This window comes from Brachyhypopomus gauderio, unplaced genomic scaffold, assembly GCF_052324685.1.
Source record: "Brachyhypopomus gauderio isolate BG-103 unplaced genomic scaffold, BGAUD_0.2 sc92, whole genome shotgun sequence".
Classification (NCBI taxonomy): domain Eukaryota; kingdom Metazoa; phylum Chordata; class Actinopteri; order Gymnotiformes; family Hypopomidae; genus Brachyhypopomus; species Brachyhypopomus gauderio.
This window is the reverse complement of record NW_027506913.1, coordinates 428,882-449,725: the sequence shown is the minus strand read 5'-3', so window position 1 is coordinate 449,725 and position 20,844 is coordinate 428,882. Positions and strand designations below refer to the sequence as shown.

The window sequence follows — 20,844 nt, the reverse complement described above, 5'->3', positions numbered from 1 at the left end:
TATTGCATGTTTCAAAGATAGAAGGGTGGACCGCTATATTTAGCAAGGGGTGCACACTGTTGCAGTGTAAAGTGGACCACAAGTATTTGAAGACCACAAGTATTTAAAGCTCAACACCACTTGGCTATTAGTTAGCTAATGTGAGCAATATGTCTTAGTTTGCCTGCTGCATAAAAAACCTGACTTGTGGGATATCATAATTCATTTAATGTTTGCATTATATTTATGTAAAGGAATGCAAAACTTTCAGATGTTTTGGATACGGTCTCCTGGATAAGGAAAGCTGAATGTTTTTTTTTTTTTATTTTTTTTTTTTTAAGAATTAAGTCACGCAAAAAACACCCTGCTGGTTCTAGGCCAGCTGGAAAACAGTGAAAACTGTTCAGACAAGCATGCATTCTGCAGAAGGAGAATAGCGTGAACTGGATGATGAAGAAAAGCTACAGAGCTGAAAATGAGAGGAAACAGAGTCAAAATAAATATTTATTAGATAAGGAGAATGTCCAGAAAGTGCAATTTTATAGCTATAGGGTGAACATGAAAAGAACAAACCATTGTGGAGAGAAATTTAACCCAGTCATATTTGTACTTACACAAAAGATTACAGTAGGACTTTAAGTCATATCAGGCCTGGGATATTCAGTGCAACAAACGTCTCACACAAATGAATGTTTGCAATAAGGGAAAGACCCAAGGTAGGCATAGCAAGAAAGATAGACAGCTGTAGTGATGTAAGAGGTCAGTAACACTAACGGATTGTGATGGGGTAACACCGTCATTAGCAACACTTTAGAAATTTGCCCTCACCATGAGCAGAGAGATTTAAACTAGGTCTCATCGCAATGGCCTCTTAGTAGTGAGCAGCTGATTCTTAGCTCTCCCCAGGCATTGTGGACACTAACCAAATCCTTATCGTATTAAAGCCAAACACTCCATTTATGTTTTGCCACCAGTCCTTTTTTAGCCAGACAAAATGGCTGACATGGATTAGCCTCACATTCTTTCTCGACTTCCCAGGACACCCTTGACATACTGTGTTGAACATGTTTCACATATAAATATAACTTTTTACGCACTCTCAGTAAAATCCTCTCAAGAAGTAGAAGACAATGATAACGTAAATGTAAGCTATGATAATCAAATATAATCAAAACTTTTTTTCTGAGATTTTGGAAATAATATCTCTCCATCATAATCAATATGAATACTTAAATAAAGCAATAGTCTAATTTTTGTAAATTATCCATATGCCTCAAATTCTAGATATACTTTCTCATTATTCAAAATATAGAACACTCAGTGGCAATATTATTCAAAAATGACTAATTATTTAGACAGTTTATCAAAAAACTTAAAACAATATTAGCAAGCTCTACAAATGATCACATATTTGAAAAATATTTCCCTTTTCATGGAGGCAATTGGATTAGACATTTGTATACCATTTTGAAATACCAAAAATTTATCCTTTTTGGATATCCTCAATTAATCCTTTTTGGAGGTTTTCTGCTATATGCCATTTTTGCCACTAGTTCTATGGACAAATTAACTTGGCGTAGATGGATCACCAAAATTCACAACTTCAGTTACTTAGTGTTGCATCACCACTGGTTTCCACTGCTTGCCACCAACAGCTGCTCTTTTTGCAGAGAATCTAGGCCTCGGAGCCATTGGCAATGCACACCTTGATATCATTTCGCTATTTTGCGAGAAAGAGGAAGGAAAGACGTAGGCATGGGCAGTAGCAGTAGGGAGAGGTGTGGAGGGGCTGGACAAGGCTTTTGTGCTGGGGCCATCATGCGTGGCAGGAGGAGCAGGCAGTTTTCCATGTGGGGGCTGTGAAGCAGCAGTATACTCAGCAGGTGTGGGCTGATGGATGAAGGGATAGGAAACACTCACCGGTCCACCGAGTGTTGCAGGAGCACCTTGTTTAAATAAATGGGCACTTTCCGAAGATAGGACAGGGGAAGGAGCCAGGGTAGGAGATGGGAAACGGCCAGGGGAGGGGGCTTGCAGATGGGTTGGGGTATGGATGGGGGTTCGTTTGGACTCTAGAGGGGGAACCGGGGATGCTTTGGGGCTCACAGCTTTTGTTTCTGGGGTGGAGTTGTAGGTAAAGAGCGAGGAGTTCAGCTGATAAGGCTGATGTTTCATGACATCTACAACACTGAGATGTTTAGCTTTTGGCTTGGGTTGATCTTTGCTTGTTTTGGACTTTATTTTTGGGCTAGTTGAAGGAGGGGGTTGCTTCTGTGCTGCTAGAGGATAGAAAGGGGATACAATTGGGTTGTAGGACACTGGAGGAGGGGCCCGGATATTGGGAGAATATTTCCAGGTGCTTGGCATAGACAGTGTAGGTGAGGGGGGTCTAGCCTTGTTGGCCTGCACAGTCTCTGTGTCGACCACAAACTTTTCCATGCGAGTCTGTCGCTTGGCAAACAGTTCTGCACCTTTTCCCTTAAGGGTTGGCCCATCTGAAAACCTGGGTTGTAAAGGATGCCCCCTTGGAGAAGCCAGTAGAGCCTTGGATGGAAGGAAGGAAGAACTCCCGTGTTGGGGTGGGCAGGAAACCACAGCACTGGCCTGATATTGGGGCTTAGTCCAGAGGATATTTGACTGAGGGGGAGCTGCATGGGATACAGTTGGTGTCTGGATATTCATTGGTGGCTGCTGTGGTCCTGATGGCCAAGTGGCCTGATTTGAAGTTGGTTGATTGGGAGGCAGCCAGCCAGACATAGGCTGCTGTGGCCCTGGTTGAGTTGGTGATGGAGCCCAGGGCTTGATACTGGGCTGAGGTTGGGGTGGAGCCCGGATTTGCTGTGGCAGAGCCGAGTACACTTGACCAGGAGCAGGACTTGATGGTGTAAGGGGACTGTGAATGGCACGTCCCTCTGTAGACCAAAGTGGGTAAGCTGGGTTGATTGCAGGCTTGGGAAGGACAGGTGGAGGGTTTTTGTGCCTAACTGTTGGAACTTGCATGAAGTTGCAGGCTTCTGCACCCAGACTGAGGTGGTCTTCCTCTTGAGGCTCTCTGGAGTTTAATTTGTTTGTCCCTCTCCTTTTGATTTCTGGTAGAATTCCAGTTTTAATAGCTGGAACTGCAATACGTTCATCACGAGAGGCAATTATATCTCCTGTGGGTGACCAGACCTGGGGGCTTGTATTCACTGGAATGGGAACTTTAAAGATATTTTCGGGTTTCTTCAATGTTGGGCCTGGGACAACTTTAATGGGAGAAAATGGTTTTGGGGCTTGATTGAGACCAACCAGAAAAGGCTTGGCAGTTCTATTGGGCACAAAGGATTTGGAGCAGGGGTCTAGACCATTTACACCAGTGTTTGGCTGATAATCTTGCTGCTGCTGATATTGCTGTTCCTGATATTCTAGTTGTTGTTTCCCTTGAACATCCTGTTCGATGAGTGCAGTCTCCTCTTTTATGACCGGTACTGAGGGTGCCATGATCTCATGTTCCACAAATGCTTCCACTGGTATGCCGTGACGCCTCATCTCCTCGTGTTCTGCAGCAATTTCATCAATCCTCTGTCGCCGCTTGGCAAACATGAGGACTCCTTTGCCTTTTGTCTGTGGAAGCTGCTCCATTGCCTCCTAGTTATGATTTGTTGATACTCTCTCAGCCAATGGGTTGCAGTTGTAAATACTGTTCAAAGCAGCGCCTTGGCTTTCAACCTCAAAACAAGAATCGTCTGCAGTGTCAGATCCACTTGTTGTTGGAGAGGAAAATCTGAAGTTCTGGTCTACACTGTCTTTGTCAAATCCGTCCAAAATCGTTGACCAGGCTTTCCTGTGCTGTGTAAATTTTCTGGCCCTGCTTGAACATCAACACCCCTCACTTTGAGGATTTGGTGCACCACTCAGGAGCAGAGAGATGCGTTTACATTTAGACCGAACCTCCTTCAGATGCTTTTCTGTCCTTCACTGCATCTTAAGCCTATAGTGGGGGGATGGAGGAATAAAAGAAAGATGTTATTTTGGAAACTTCCTAAGCTCCCACCATCTTATTATGTCTGATGTAGATTTGACCAACATGACAGCAAAATGTCGGGGGATACTACATGAAGGAGCATTATTTGAAATAATGTGCGCACAAACATATATATATATATATATATATATATATATATATATATATATATATATATATATTCCAGTTTTAATAGCTGGAGCTGCAATACGTTCATCACGAGAGGCAATTATATCTCCTGTGGGTGACCAGACCTGGGGGCTTGTATTCACTGGAATGGGAACTTTAAAGATATTTTCGGGTTTCTTCAATGTTGGGCCTGGGACAACTTTAATGGGAGAAAATGGTTTTGGGGCTTGATTGAGACCAACCAGAAAAGGCTTTGCAGTTCTATTGGGCACAAAGGATTTGGAGCAGGGGTCTAGACCATTTACACCAGTGTTTGGCTGATAATCTTGCTGCTGCTGATATTGCTGTTCCTGATATTCTAGTTGTTGTTTCCCTTGAACATCCTGTTCGATGAGTGCAGTCTCCTCTTTTATGACCGGTACTGAGGGTGCCATGATCTCATGTTCCACAAATGCTTCCACGGGTATGCCGTGAAATGGAATATATATATATATACACACTCTACCGTTCAAAAGTTTGGGGTCACTTAGACATGTTCTTATTTTTGAAAGAAAACAGCTAACATTTAAATGCATCAAAAATACACTCTATACCCCCCATACTCAAATAGCGGCCCGCGGGCTATCTATTTCTGGCCCGGAAGCTGTTTTGTAAAGTGTTTTTTTTTTAGGAATCTTTTTTTTCAATCACGCTATCCACTCTTATTTTGAAATCGCGCACCGCGTTCTCAAGACGATGCCGGAGATTGCCTTTATAGCAATAACAAACAGGTAGCAGACGCCCAAATGCGTTCGCCCCCCTGTCGACAGTTTACGTTCTCCACCCCCCGTAACCGGCCCCCTCAGTGATTGAAAAAATAAAATGTGGCCCGTCATCATTTCTATTTGAGTACCCCTGCTCTATACATTATTAACGTGGTAAATGACTATTCTAGTTGTAAACGTCTGGTTTTTAATGCAATATCTACATAGATGTATGGAGACCCATTTCCAACAACCATCACTCCAGTGTTCTAATGGTACATTGTGTTTGCTAACTGTGTAAGGAGGCTATTGGATATTTAGAAAACCCTTGAAAACCCTTGTGCAAGTAGGTTAGCACAGCTGAAAACAGTTTTGCTGATTAGAGAAGCTCTAAAACTGACCTTCCTTTGAGCTAGTTGAGAATCTGGAGCATTACAATTGTTGGTTCGATTAAACTCACAAAATGGCCTGAAAAAAACAACTTTCAATTGAAACTCTACAGTCTATTCTTGTTCTGAGAAATGAAGTCTATTCCATGCGAGACATTGCCACGAAACGGAAGATTTTCTACAATGGTGTGTACTACTCCCTTCAGAGGAGAGCACAGACAGGCTCTAACCAGAGTAGAAGGAGAAGTGAAAGGCCCCGCTGTACATTAGAGTCTCCAGTTTGAGAAATCGGCAACTGGCAGCTTTATTAAATAGTACCCGCAAAACGCCAGTGTCAACGTCTACAGTGAAGAGGCGACTCCGGGATGCTGGAATTCAGGGCAGAGTGGCAAAGAAAAAGCCATATCTGAGACTGGCTAATAAAAGAAAAAAGATTAATATGGGCAAAAGAACACAGACATTGGACAGAGGAAGATTGGAAAAAAGTGTTATGGACAGACAAATCAAAGTTTGAGGTGTTTGGATCACACAGACGAACATTTGTGAGACGCAGAACAACTGAAAAGATGCTGGAAGAGTGCCTGACACCATCTGTCAAACATGCTGGAGGTAATGTGATGGTCTGGGGTTGCTTTGGTGCTGGTAATGTGGGAGATTTGTACAAGGTAAAAGGGATTTTGAATAAGGAAGGCGATCACTCTATTTTGCAACACCATGCCATACCCTGTGGACAGCGCTTGATTGGAGCCAATTTCATCCTACAACAGGACAATGACGCAAAGCACACCTCCAAATTATGCACAAACTATTTAGAGAAGAAGCAGGCAGCTGGTGTTTTATCGGTAATGGAGTGGCCAGCGCAGTCACCAGATCTCAACCCCATTGAGCTGTTGTGGGAGCAGCTTGACCGAATGGTACGAAAAAAGTGCCCATCAACCCAATCAAACTTGTGGGAGCGGCTTCTGGAAGCATGGGGTGAAATTTCTCCAGATTACCTCAGCAAATTAACAGCCCAAACTTTTGAACGGTAGTGTATATATATAATGATAAACTTTATTGAAACTTTTTTGAGTGGGAAATTCAATATATATATATATATATATATATATATATATATATATATATATATATATATATGTGCAAGAATATATATATATATATAAACATAAATATACACTGCTCAAAAAAATAAAGGGAACACTTAAACAACACAATATAACTCCAAGTCAACCACACTTCTGTGAAACCAACCTGTTCAGTTAGGAAGCAACACTGATTGTGAATCAATTTCACCTGCTGTTGTGCAAATGGAGACAGGCCAGTACACCAGGAGATGTGGAGGAGGCCGTAGGAGGGCAACAACCCAGCAGCAGGACCGCTACCTCCGCCTTTGTGCAAGAAGGAACAGGAGGAGCACTGCCAGAGCCCTGCAAAATGACCTCCAGCAGGCCAGAAATGTGCATGTGTCTGCACAAACGGTTAGAAACCGACTCCATGAGGATGGTATGAGGGCCAGACGTCCACAGATGGGGGTTGTGCTCACAGCCCAACACCGTGCAGGACGCTTGGCATTTGCCAGAGAACACCAGGATTGGCAAATTCGCCACTGGCGCCTTGTGCTCTTCACAGATGAAAGTAGGTTCACACTGAGCACATGTGACAGACGTCTGCAACATCCTTCAGCATGACCGGTTTGGCAGTGGGTCAGTAATGGTGTGGGGTGGCATTTCTTTGGAAGGCCGCACAGCCCTCCATGTGCTCACCAGAGGTAGCCTGACTGCCATTAGGTACCGAGATGAGATCCTCAGACCCCTTGTGAGACCATATGCTGGTGCGGTTGGCCCTGGGTTCCTCCTAATGCAGGACAATGCTAGACCTCATGTGGCTGGAGTGTCAGCAGTTCCTGCAAGATGAAGGCATTGAGAAGCTATGGACTGGCCCGCCCGTTCCCCAGACCTGAATCCGATTGAGCACATCTGGGACATCATGTCTCGCTCCATCCACCAACGTCACGTTGCACCACAGACTGTCCAGGAGTTGGCAGATGCTTTAGTCCAGGTCTGGGAGGAGATCCCTCAGGAGACCATCCGCCACCTCATCAGGAGCATGCCCAGGCATTGTAGGGAGGTCATACAGGAGGCCACACACAATACTGAGCCTCATTTTGACTTGTTTTAAGGACATTACATCAAAGTTGGATCAGCCTGTAGTGTGTTTTTCCACTTTAATTTTGTGTGTGGCTCCAAATCCAGGCCTCCATTGGTTAATAAATTTGATTTCCATTGATGATTTTTGTGTGATTTTGTTGTCAGCACATTCAACTTTGTACAGAACAAAGTATTCAATGAGAATGTTTCATTCATTCAGATCTAGGATGTGTTATTTGAGTGTTCCCTTTATTTTTTTGAGCAGTGTATATAATATAATTTATCCAATTTTATTTTATCTACTTACAGTTTGACAATCGACATCTAAACAATTACAAAAATATAAGCAAATAAATTATTCAACCGTGTCTATTCAATCTGTGTTGGAAGGTGAGGGGTTAAGTGTCTCCCCCTATCAGGACTGTGATGCCCGCTGTTTGTTTACAGAGGGCCAGTAAAATTGACCAATCGTATCTTCCCTCTTAGTGGGTGGGCTTAACTGTATGATGATTTCCGCCCGCTGTGGCGACATTAGCTGTCGTTAGCGTACCACCGCTAGCTAGTTTCGATTCATTCCTTTGATGCCCTCGTGTTGTTTACATATTCCGCTCCCGAGGAACACGGAGCTGTGAACCTTATTTTGTTGGAATCTTATTTTGTTTAAGAAGTTATCTAGTACATATGTTATTGTTTATTGCATTTCTAAAGCTGTACTGTCGTCTCAATTTTTTTTTTTTTTTTATTGCAGTTAATTAGGAGAGGAAACAAATTTTTTTTCGGGGGGGGCAGCCCAGGTATAATGGTCATGGTTCGCTACTACTGAGATATATATATATATATATATATATATATATATATATATATATATATATATATATATACACACACAGTGTTCTCAAGTCTCACGCATTGAGCGTGTGACACATGCATTTGACCGTCTTCACACACCACACTTCCGATTTCACACGCCGAAAAAAATCTAGTTTATTTACCTCTGACCCATATCTATATCGCCCTCCACTGGCGATCGATCAATCGATCACGATACTAACGTTATATATATATAATCTCAGTAGTAGCGAACCATGACCATCTTTACAACTGTAAGTAATTATATATATATATATATATATATATATATATATAGATAAAGAGTACACGAAGTTCATATATATATATATATATAGATAAAGAGTACACAAAGTTCATTATATATATATATATATATATATATATATATATATATATATATATATATATATATATATATATATATATAAATTATATATATATATATATATATATATATATATATATATATATATATATATATATATATATATATTAGGGGTGGGACGCGATTAAAAAAATTAATCGAATTAATCGGAAGCTTTGTAATTAATTAATCGAAATTAATCGCATTTTAATCGCATTTCAGTATTTAACATGAGAAATATTAATTTAAGTTTGAATGATGAATGAATCAATGAACATAATCAAACTTCAACATCTTGTTTATTTTTCCACCAGTCTACTACACAGACCAATCTATGAGTGCAGAAAACAGTTCAGAACATTGGAAATTCTGACCAAAAATGTTGTTTAATTTTGGGAGTTTTGCTCAGGATATTGGAAGAATTGAAGTAAATCAGAAGATGTTTTTTAATACCATTTTAGATGGTATACTTTTCTTAAATTTCCCAGGCCTCTGCCACAGGCATCTCCATAGTGCCTAGAAGTGGTCTTCTGCATGCTCAAAGCAAATGCCTGGATCTTCCATTCATCATCTATAATATGAGCTGTCACACCAAGATCATTCTTGTTGCTAACAGAGGTCCAGTGATCCCCAGTCAGAGCCACATTTGTGGCGCTCTTCACAATAACCTGTTTTACTTGAGTAATAACCTGTTTTTTTTTTCCCTCGTTCTTACGTACGAGGTTAAGAAGTACTTGGTGCTAAGAACGTTTTGGGAAACTCACCCCTGGACGGTAGTTCATAACTTGCATCAGTTGACGCAATGTGCAGCGCTTCTTGTAAGCCTTTATCTTCGACCACAGGGAGCGAACAACACAAATAATATGACGCGTCATGTATAAACGCGTGCGGAGTCGCGCGCTACGGTCACTCGCGAAAGTTTAATCCAGTCTTAATGGTCCAATGAAGGTACTTTAAAAACCAGGACATTTCCTCACTTTAAAAAAAACCCGGGACGACCGGGACAGGATGTGAAATGCGGATGTTTAGGTCACCCTATCGTACTAGGAATACATTTAGCAGCTAAGTTATCATTACTGACCTGCGCGTTAAGCTGGGCGTACACTGTGCGATTTTTGGCCCATTTTCAGCCGATTTTCACTCGTTTCGGCTCAATCGCGTGTCGTGCATCGTATAGTTTACACAGGTAAACGAGGAGCGATTCACACCTCACGACCAACTCCCGATCAGAAATCGCAGCGTCGCAAGAATATCAAACATGTTTGAAATTCAAATCGCTCCTCGTGAGAGTATCGCAGAGTTGAAGCAGCTCCACGAGCCGACTCTCCGCAACGAGTTAGTCGTATAGTTTGAGCTGGAGCTGAGTACACGATTTAAAATATCGTACAGTGTACGCCCAGCTTTAGCTGCAACATGTTTTGCGTTGAGGTGGTAACGAAGGGTGGAAGTGCTCCTGTGATAAGCGAACTCTTCCTACATAAAGTGTAAATAACACTATTTTTGTTTGAACTTCCATTTGGAAGTTTCTTATATTTAAATTTCCCATCCACCAGCGTAGCCTCTTCAGTCATCTGCATCATGCTCATCTTATCGTGCGTCCATATAATCTGTATGTCTGGAACTCGTGCACTGAGAAACATTCCACGATGCAAAAGTGTATCGTGCGTTAAAATGCGTTAATTTTTTTAGTGCGTTAATTTTCCTGTAATTAATTAATCGAAATTAACGCGTTAAAGTCCCACCACTAATATATATATATATGAACTTTTTTATATAATGAGAGGAAGAGTATTTGACTTGATCTGATGTAATTGGAAATTTTGGGGAAAGCAAATTAGGCTAGAAAAAAATAAATAAATATTTGAAGGTTGATATTCTTCTACACTTAAATTGTTAGATGTTTTTATTTTGATTGATGTTGTTTAATTTGGGCTGGATAGTCAAATCCTCACTTTACATATCTAGAATATCTATCTACAAATTGAGTTAATTTCTTTGGAATTATTAGGCTCCAGGTGAAAATGTGATGTCTCAGTAAAAAAAAAAGTAACATTACGATCAATATTTGGTTTTGATTTTTTCAGACATTGAACTAAAGTATTATCTCCAAAGGCATACATCTGTATAGACTTTTAAAAAGGTTCAGCTACTATTACCCATAATTATTTTTTCATATTCATCTAAAAGTATAAACATATGGTCAAAAGCAGTATTTACCTATCAAAGTTAAACATTATCTGTGACACTCAAATAGCAGCTTTTGACATTAATATTGCATGTCTTCTAGAGCAGGTGGATGCATCAAAGCAAGTAAACGTTGGAGACATGAAGAACCAGGAGGAAGAATCTGCAAACAATCCAGAAACACTACTAACATTCACTTACATTTAACTGCACGTCTGCTGGATTTGCCAGTCTGTTTCAGTTTCTAGACAAATAGATCTGCTCTCCTTAGCGGCAGGGCCAATGCACTTGTACATGCTGCAGCCTTTTAAAGGAGTGTACAAGTTACAAGATACCATAATATCCTTAGACAAAAGTGGGCAGCATGGTAGGATGGCACTATAGATGGTGTGAAGAGAAGGGGGAAAACGAGGGAGAGAGAGAGAGAGAGAGAGAAAGAGAGAGGGGGGGTGGGGGGGTGGGAGGGCGTTCACTTTGCAATAGGTTCAGGGCTACTAACCGGGGGGGGGCGTTCACTTTGCAATAGGTTCAGGGCTCCAAGCCGAGAAAGATTAGATGACAAACTGCTGATGACACTTGCTGGTGTCCGTCAAACCTCCGAGGCAACCGCATAGACACTGACTGAAACAGGTTGCTTCTACACGCTGGACTGAGACCATCTCTCCTCACCTGAGCCCTAGTCTCATTTGTGAGAGCAAGGCAAAACAAATCTGAATCGGCTCGTATATCACTCCTAAAGGCTGGTGCTGAACCTGACTTCGTCTCACAGGCTATTATTATCCAGAGCAGAAGCGAGTGCAAAATGATCCGATGAGCCCTTCATTTGTAAATGCACAGAGGAGTATCCCCGTCTCAAAAGGGATTTGCTCATGTATATATTGCAGAGCAAGCATAGTTATACATGACACAAAAATGCAATACCTTTTAAAGCTTATGAGAACTGGGTGTTCACCCGAGTGTAATGGTTGATTCTGGAAAATAATGCTCACTGTAAATTAGCCCAAACACACACACTAAAAGATAAAAAAAAACTAAACACACTATATATAAATAAATAAACATAAAAGTGAATTCCAAGAGACAATCCTCCCAGGTGGATACTTAAAAAATTGTTAAATAATTGACCAGTTATGTAAAATAACTGACTCATAAAGCTTTCCAGTCTAAGATCTGAGATCACTCAGTTTTATGTAATTCAGAGTGCAGTTTGTGTAGTTAGAACACAGGGTGCGAGACTGTGAGGTTGAAGAAAAAGCACTAGGAGAGAGTGAGACGGAGAGAGCGTGAGGTGTGAGGACTTACGTGTGTGTCTTGCTCTGTCTCTCCTGGCTCTGCCGAGTCCGTTGAGGGTAGCAGGGTCCCACTGGTCTGTCCGTTCAGTACCACTCTGGGTTCGAATTCCACCCAAGACAGGCGGTGCGGGAGGTGCTGCCTGTTCTCCTCCCTCCACGTCTCCTCCAGCCCCCTCCTTCCCCTCCTCTTCTGAGTCCAGGGAATCTGAACATTCCTGAGTGGACTGCTTCCTGAGTCGTGGCAAGGTCACAGCCCAACCACACCGTGAGGAATGGGAAGCGAGGTGCTCGTGGCGAGGGGTGTTCCAGGCGACGCCCTCGGGGGTGAAGGGTGGATGGCCGCAAAGAAGCCTTGAGCCTTGGTCTTCAAAGTCAGTACAGGGACAGCCGTCACTCCTTGGACCGGAGGGGGCATCGTGAGAAGCACCAGAGCTGTGGCACAGTCGTCCTGGGCAATCATCCCCCCAGCAGAAGTTGGAGAGTGAGGACACAGGGACCTGGCTGGGCGGTCCCGAAACTTCCAGAACACGGGCCAGGGCAGGTTTCCAGATCACGGAGTGACTGCCGGTCAAGCTGGGGTTCACTCTCGATCTTCCCATAACAAGTCTCATTCTGGTAACAGTAAGAACCTGCACGCCTTTCAGATCTGGAACGGGTCTCTGCATCATTGACAGGACTGAGCCCATCAGGGCCCGCTATTGCAGCATCCATTTACTGAGATAAAACACCCAGACCTGAACAGAGAACATTTCAGTATCTTTTAATGATCAAAAATGGCAGACACGGTCATTTATTGACCAGAATTAAATTACATCAGTCTAGTAAGACAAGTCATTATTCAGCTTGACACAAGCTGTAAAATAAATGACAATATATTATTGACCCACTGGATGGATGGGTTTATGAATATAATGTGTCTTACTTATTACTGCATTTTTGTACTGGTCAGCAGATAGCTGGTTTGTATTCAAATTCTAAAATGAACCCAAACTCATAGTGATAAACTCACAGCAAATGCAGGCTACAAATCCTAATTTAGGCAAGAGAGATGAACTGAACCTTAAAGATTTGTGTTTGGGACCACTAAGATACTAATGTTTTATAAACTCTCATACTAACAAATAAACCAATGCACTCATAGAGTGGAAATGCATCATACACACTGTATATTGTAATATATATTTTCATAATTACTGTGGGCTAAGAATGTGCAAGACCTCAAATAAATGTGCAGATGAGTTCCTCTCAAACCTGTTCCTGGAGTAAAGGTGCACTGCTCATTTTAGAGTTCTGCTTTTTACAGTGCCACTGAATCAATGCATCAGCAAAACAATGATCCTTTCATGGGGTTAAGCTAGGAGTTTTAAAGCAGAGAACTTTAAGCTGTGTAAGTGAGAGATACTACAGGACCATGATTGGTCATCTCCGGTAGCTCAACGTGTTGAGCCACATGCTTCCAATTAGAAACGAAGCACATGATCTTCGAAGGTTCGAATCCCACATCTAGACCTTTTTTTATGGGGCAGTCACGGTCTGGTGGTTAGGGAACTGGTCTTGTGACCGGAGGGTCATGGGTTTGATTCCTAGGCCTGAGGCCATGACTGAGGTGCCTTTGAGTAAGGCACCTAACCCCAACTGCTCCCTGGGCACCACCGCTCTGGGCATGTGTGCACCACAGCCCCCTAGTAAGCATTAGTGTGTGTGTGTGTGTGTGTGTGTGTGTGTTCTAACTGCACAGATGGGTAAAAGCGGAGGACAAATTTTGATTGTGGTGAAAAATCACAATTGACAAATATGGCACATTTACATTTTTTATTTATTTATTTTTTATATTTTTTTATTGCATTGAAACACTGGAAACAAGGATTGCAAAACTCACACTAGAAAACCTTAAACCTGCATGGTTCCTGCAAGGTGGCAAAGAGTATTGTGAAGATATCCACAGTTTTGTGCATACCGAAAATAACCATCACCAACTCCAAGGGAACCGCTCTAATGTTTCTGGGGCTGCCTGACAAAAATAAATTTTTTTTAACTTCATCCTCTAAATCAGTCATACATGGTGCATGGCAAGACTTGCACAAAATGCCCTCCGGCACTTCGATAAAGCACCATGCTTTCGCCAAAATGCAGCAAGGTTTGGGGAAGGCTTTGTTTCCCGCCTCTGCCTCACAACGGTGTACAGAGCTTGTCCCCTCCGCTCTCTAGATGGAATGGAATTCAATGTTTGGGTCTTAACGGTAAACTAGCATTCATGTCCTGGAAGCCAAACAAAACAATGGGGCAGGCTGTTTTCCACGGTAGGAGCTTCGAGACTTCCGATGGACACACCACCACATCATTGCCATTTAAGTCTCCTCACGAGTTAGGCATGAGCAGAACAGGCAATGGCACAGGAGTACGACGAGGGACAAGGGAAATATTCCAAACAGGCAGCAGAGAGCCCGTCTAAGGACCTGCCACTAAGACAGCTGCTACTTCTCTTGAGAAATAATGATACAGCACTATGAAGAATGTCTGTCAGTTTTATAGATTACGGTAAGAAGATGAGAAAAGTCTGTTGGCTTAAGGTTTGGTCTTTGGTCTTTAGGCTGTCTTACTACAGGCTGCAATAGCTGGACATGGCAAAAATGTTTTAACTGTATTCAATGCTCTGCCAGTTACTGGAAGAATCTTCTCAATCCTCTAAATCTAACTGGTTACTAAATAACCTTACTACTCCTAATAAAGTTCATAATAACAAAAATAAATAGTAAAAAAACCTCATCTTCTCAATAGTATGTGAATAAGAGATTAAACAATTTGTGAATCTGAACTGGGGAATTACTAGCATATTGGAGCAAGCATCAAATCCCTTAGAAGACCAAAGTCACCACATCACATTCAGCTGTCTCTACATCAGTCTTATTCATTTGAACTCTGACCTTAAGGCAATTTCACACCTGCTCTCCAAACAGATATCTAGTCTTTGCAATATGTCTTTGATATTTAATCATCCGCGTAACGCACACTCACTTGTTGCTGGCAATCAGTCATATTGGCGACATGACCCAGTTCATTCAGATAATGGAAAATTAATAACATGATCAATCACGGTCCGTTCCGCTCTCTGAGTAATAGGCTACCCGTTTTCAGCACGGGCCCAATCTTCCATACGATGATCCCTATTGGCTGACTGTGTATGAACACTTCATCGATACTCGGTGGCATTTAGGCAAACTGGGCGTTACACTGTCTGTGTACCCGCCTTGACCTCCTGCTCTGAAAGACAAACGACAGTTCAAACGGAGAGCAGTCTAAACTTTCAGAGGGTTACGTTACGTACGCAGAGTGGTAAAAATGTGGTCAAAAGTGGTCAGTAATCCTCGCTTACAGCAGATATGTTAAATGTGATATGGTAAACATTTAATCATGTTAAAAAGAGCACATGTTGGTGCCCACAAAACAAATACTAAGCAACAGTGGTTTCTGTGTTATATCATCAGGCCATGGGCCAGCTGTGCTGCAATGTTCCTGCATTCTCCTTTTCATTATATATAATAAACCATTATGAAACACAGTGCATGGGCGCCTATTAAAACGTATCAATTTATGTGTGAATATTTCAGTGTTCATACATATAACATGTATTTATTGCAAACAGCTGTGCATTCTTGAGTTAGGTTCAGCTGGAAAGGCCGTGGCACAGTCAATATTTTGGGACTACAAGAGAAAAAGTTGCACCGTGCTGTTTGTTACGTAAAGAGTTACTTGAGAGTGTGTTGATTACATCTTAGAAGGTAGGCCAGAAAGGACAGTTGTGTCAGCCGGCCCAGATAAGTGATATATCATGTCTCCAAACGCAACAAATGAAACGCCCACTCCTAAAAAGTTCGGAGCCACCATGTTAGGTTCGTCTCCTCAGCTAAAATATAAAACGTAACGTAAAATTTTAATTTCGAATATTTGAGAGCTGCACGTGCAGAACATCTTGCAGAAGTGCTGTGTAGTCTTTATAAAAAAACAAATCATCATATATAAATATGTTAGTGTTGGTAATACTTCTAAACTAGGGCAACGAAACAGTAAATGTTTTGTTAGTGTATATTTAAGTGGTCAGTGAACAGGCAATTGCAGGTTCATTACCAAACATGTTTACTGGCAACGTTATTGTAGACTGATGTTTCTTAACTGATGTTTCTTAACAAGCGAAAACAAACCTGTTTGTAAAACATTATTACCTTTTTTCAGAGCTTCCTTTGAACTTTGTTTGAATGCTTGCTAGGTGGTTTGGCGCTCTCTACTGATGAATACCATGTAGTGCTGAATTCCCAAACATCAAAAGTCACGTCAGGTTCACGGCCTAAATTTGACTTCGCGTAGACTGCAAATTCATGTTCAAATAAAAGCATGATTCTTGTTTTATGGTTTCGTCTGAATTAATGTCACACAAATGTTATAATTACAATAAAAACACTGAAACAAAACAAAACAGCAGGACATATACTTGCGTGCTCTTTATGTATTTTTATGCCACCTGCTGGTCAATTGATAACATTAGATGCCAGTGAATTAAAAGAACAAGATTTTCCATACTAGCGATCAATGATATTCTACTGATATTGTTCGTATCTTTTGGTAAGAACCTGTAGGTGTATTAATACATACATCTTTATCTAAATCGTTGAATCTTTGAATTTAAATTAGGAGTAATAGGACACCATTTATTTTAAGCAGATTACAAATCATATTTGTTTCCACAAGTTAACTTAAATTCCCCTGAACTATTTCAAACACATAGGTTTTGCCAGTTGGCCCCCTGTCTCCCACTCTGTGCCCATTCACTCGATTTGCCCCTATTATTATTATTATTATTATTATTATTATTATTATTATTATTATTATTATTATTACCTTAATCCTAAACAGCTAATTTCTCATACCATTATTTGTTAGTATATCGCGATAGTGATATATCTTGCATTTTGCACACTTACGTACCGAGCCCGGGAAGGGACATAGGTAAAAAATAAAAATTAAACGAGGGAACGTTTTACCATTCGAGCGCACGTTTTCTGTAATTCGTGCGCACGATTACCAATTTGTGCGCACGTTTTGTTTTAATCGTGCGCACGTTTTAATTAAACTCGTGGTCACGATTTAGTAATTCGTGCGCACGATTAACAATTCGTGCGCACGTTTTGTTTTAATCGTGCGCACGTCTTCATTCATTCATTTGCAAACCCTACTGGCCTAAGCGCATACATTGAGAGAGGCAGTAACAGTTCCCTGAAACTGTATATACTTTGATTGTTTAGATTTATGCCACAATGAACAGAGATACGTTTATTAGGTCTTATTTGCTTATGCGTCATGAGGACATTGTAGCTTCCCTTGCACAGCGGGGAATCACAATCAGTAAACGGCATCTGAAGCGAATTCTAAGCCTTTTAATGAACATTTATGACGAATTTTAATGTTGCTTTGTGTTTCAGGTTTGAAAAGTACTTTCAAACGCTTGAAATTGTAACTACTTCGTTTCACAACAAATATCTGTCTAACTCAGTGGTTCCCAAAGTGGGGGGCGCGCACCCTAGGTGGGGCGCGGAGCTATTGCAGGGGGGGCGCGGAGCTTGAAAGTAAAACGTGCACATGTGTTAGGGATGCACCGATTCCGATATTAATATCTGAAAAAATTCTAGATCGGGTATCGGGGACAATGTGACCGATCCATAAAAACAGATCTATTCAGTCTAATTCTATGCTTGTATTGCTTGCTTTTCGGAGTTAGTTCAACCTTAATACTCGCGCTGGTGGTATTCCACTTAGTCCGTTTATTTGCTGGTTGACCAAAATAAACCTGGGCTCCAGTAATACTTCACTGTTCATACATGAACTGATGAGTTGTCCAAAGCTCATTTATTGCGTTACTTACAGAAATAAATTAAAGAGCAGTGGTCTGAGTCGGTCTACGGCAGAAAGCTAAAAAAACAATATTCCATACGCGCGCTCTACTCGCTCCCTTAAAGAGACAGTACACATATTTCTGGCCATTACATGCTTTGTGATCTGCGTGATGTCTGCGCTTGCAAACTAGCCGCATATGTATTGCTGTTTCTCTTATTTCATCTCCTTATTTATTTTAAATTATATGTAGAATTATTGAACCACTTAAAAGGTTTCTTGCTGTTTATTTTTTTCATGTTTGACCAAAGTTGTGAACCTATTGTTTTTGTAAGTTTTAAACACATTCCTAGTCAATATGGTGGGGTGTAGGGGGGGCCGCAAAAATATTCTCATCTACTAAAGGGGGGCATGGCAGAAAAAGTTTGGGAACCACTGGTCTAACTGAACAGGGGTGAGTTTCCCGAAACGTTCTTAGCGCTAAGTACTTAACCTCATACGTTTCATACGAGGTTACGAAGTACTTAGCGCTACGAACGTTTCGGGAAACCCACCCCAGTTCTCTTGTATTACGTTAACAAATACGAGCCTCTTGTAATTCCAGGACGAAACATGAGAGAACGTGAAGACGTTCAGATTGGGCGTTTTGAAAATAAACCATTTAATAATGTGATTAAAAGCGAATTATTTCGAAACATTTAGAGTATATTTATCGTGCTGGGAAATATTGAACTGGACCTTGAAAGTGACGTACAAGTGCTTGAATTCCATCTTATAAAGGTGTATGCACCCTGCAAACATGACTTTGTTCATTGCGCTGAGGCACGGCACGCGCGAAGTTACAAAATTCGAAAGGTGCACGACCTCGCGAATCGACAGCGCGCTAGACCCTCGTGCACGGGCAGAGCCACAGCGCGGACCCTCGCGCCGCTCGCGACATGTCAAGTATAAACCAGGTGTAACTCCCTCCAAGTTGAAAAAACGGACACAAGGCCTTCCTGATTTACTGGCATTTAATTCGGACACAGGTGTAACCAACGATGCCGTGAGAACTGTACAAACATACAATAATACATTTTCATAGAGTAAGGGATTTTCATAGAGAATAGACAATAAGAATATGATTCAACAACATAAATATTCACAAATCAGTAGATTGGCTTACAAACAACATCAGTAAATTCAGAATAGTCCTTGAGACTAAATAACTAACCGAAACTTAACAATCCTTCATAGATAAACATCTTATTTCCCATACACATTAAAATACAAATTACATACCTCATTGGCCGCATTAACTTGAAAGGGTTAACAAAACCACATCTCGGAATGTCTTCTTTAACCAAGTTAAAACTTGTATATAAGTAAATAAGTAAAGAGAAAGCATAACAGAGAGAGGTGGCGAGACCATTAAACGATAAGCAATCACAGAGAAAGCAGAGACTGGCTGAGAACGTACGGTTACGCCGGTTTAGTCTGGGACTGACTCTGGTGCCCCTAGCAACGGCTGGGGGAACTGCATGCGAGCCAGCCCTGACAGCCCTGATGTGAAAGACACTTCATTTTCTGTATTTGTCATTCTATCTTGCAAAGCAGACTGTAGTAGATCATGCAGATTTTATAGACTGAAGCAGACATTTTTATAAATCAAATAGTTTTGAATCGAAAATCGATTTTGAATCGAATCGTGGCCCCCAAAATCGGAATCGAATCGTGAGATAGTAAACGATTCCCACCCCTAATGTTCAACGCGTTTTCTTTTAGGCATTTGTGGGTGATGTGATATAAAACTCGAGTTCTTATTTTTTAGGGACCAAGGAAAAAACTGATGTAACACGTATGTAACGGGGCAGAGCATGGTCACGCAAACATACATCTTGCGAAGATTAGACTGTCTCATTTAACAGCCGTGAGATGCAGCCTACCCGGCCTTCGAAGTGTGTGGCCTCCGTGGGCTGCAGTCTACGTAGGCTGCAGCCCCTGAATTGAGATGCAGCCAATATAAGTACAACTCCGTCACCTGTTCAGTGAGTAAATTAACAGCTAATAAAAGAGGACAGGGGTAGAATTACAGGAGGTCACAGTTTACAGTGAGTGTTTTATATAAGGCTCAAAGCCGAGATTAACACGTTGAAGTTGAGCCCCGGTGAAACCAGTAAGTCACCAGTAAGTTTGCTGTATAACAGCAAAAACATTTCAGCTGAATTCATATGACGTAGACTTGCACGGCTTTCTCTGCTGCCTTGTAAGGCAAAGGGAAACCCTTGACTTTCCCAAATCTGTGGGCATATTTGGAACAATCTCTTTTCTTTTTTAGCTAAGGTCAATTCAGAGAGGAAGCCATGACAGCAGCAAAAACAACATATGTCCAAACCTCCAGGTGCTTCTTTACAATTCTGTACTATCGTTTAACGCATTCTGGATAGGAAGGGAACATGCTAAAAATGCAGAGGATGACTAGAAGTGAGTTGTGATGATGTGATACTTGACCAACATTATGCAGTTTCTATAATTTCCTTTAGTAGCAGATTCACTCCCCTCATCATGACCTCTCAATGACAGCTCTTCATGACCAAACAGTTAAAATGACATCATTTAGGCCGTTCAAATAGACCAGGGGTCGGCAAGCTATGGCATGCGTGCCACCGTTGGCACGCCGAGGCATAATCACTGGCACGCGACACGCTGGACCAGCATCAGCAAAAAAATATATATATATAATAAAAAATCTCAGACAGAGAGCACAATCCTCCAATTGAAATTGCTCCTCAATGCTCTGTTTGGTGGAGGCGTTTATGCTTGGCGATCGATCGTGATATAATACTTAATCTGTGTCGTCCCCCCCAGCCCCCCCCCCCCCCCCCTCTTCAACAACCAAT

At 41.5% G+C, this 20,844-nt stretch overlaps 1 protein-coding gene across 1 annotated transcript; it reads right to left on the bottom strand.

The window, feature by feature from the left end:
* Positions 1-465: 465 nt before the first annotated feature.
* Positions 466-12,484, bottom strand: synpo2b (synaptopodin 2b). The gene is made up of 2 exons (XM_076992281.1): positions 12,093-12,484; positions 466-3,949 (listed from the first exon to the last, which is right to left on the bottom strand). Exon 2 carries the CDS (start codon positions 3,598-3,600, stop codon positions 1,591-1,593), a length of 2,010 nt encoding a protein of 669 aa, XP_076848396.1. The 5' UTR covers positions 3,601-3,949; positions 12,093-12,484; the 3' UTR covers positions 466-1,590.
* Between the last annotated feature and the right edge of the window lie 8,360 nt (positions 12,485-20,844).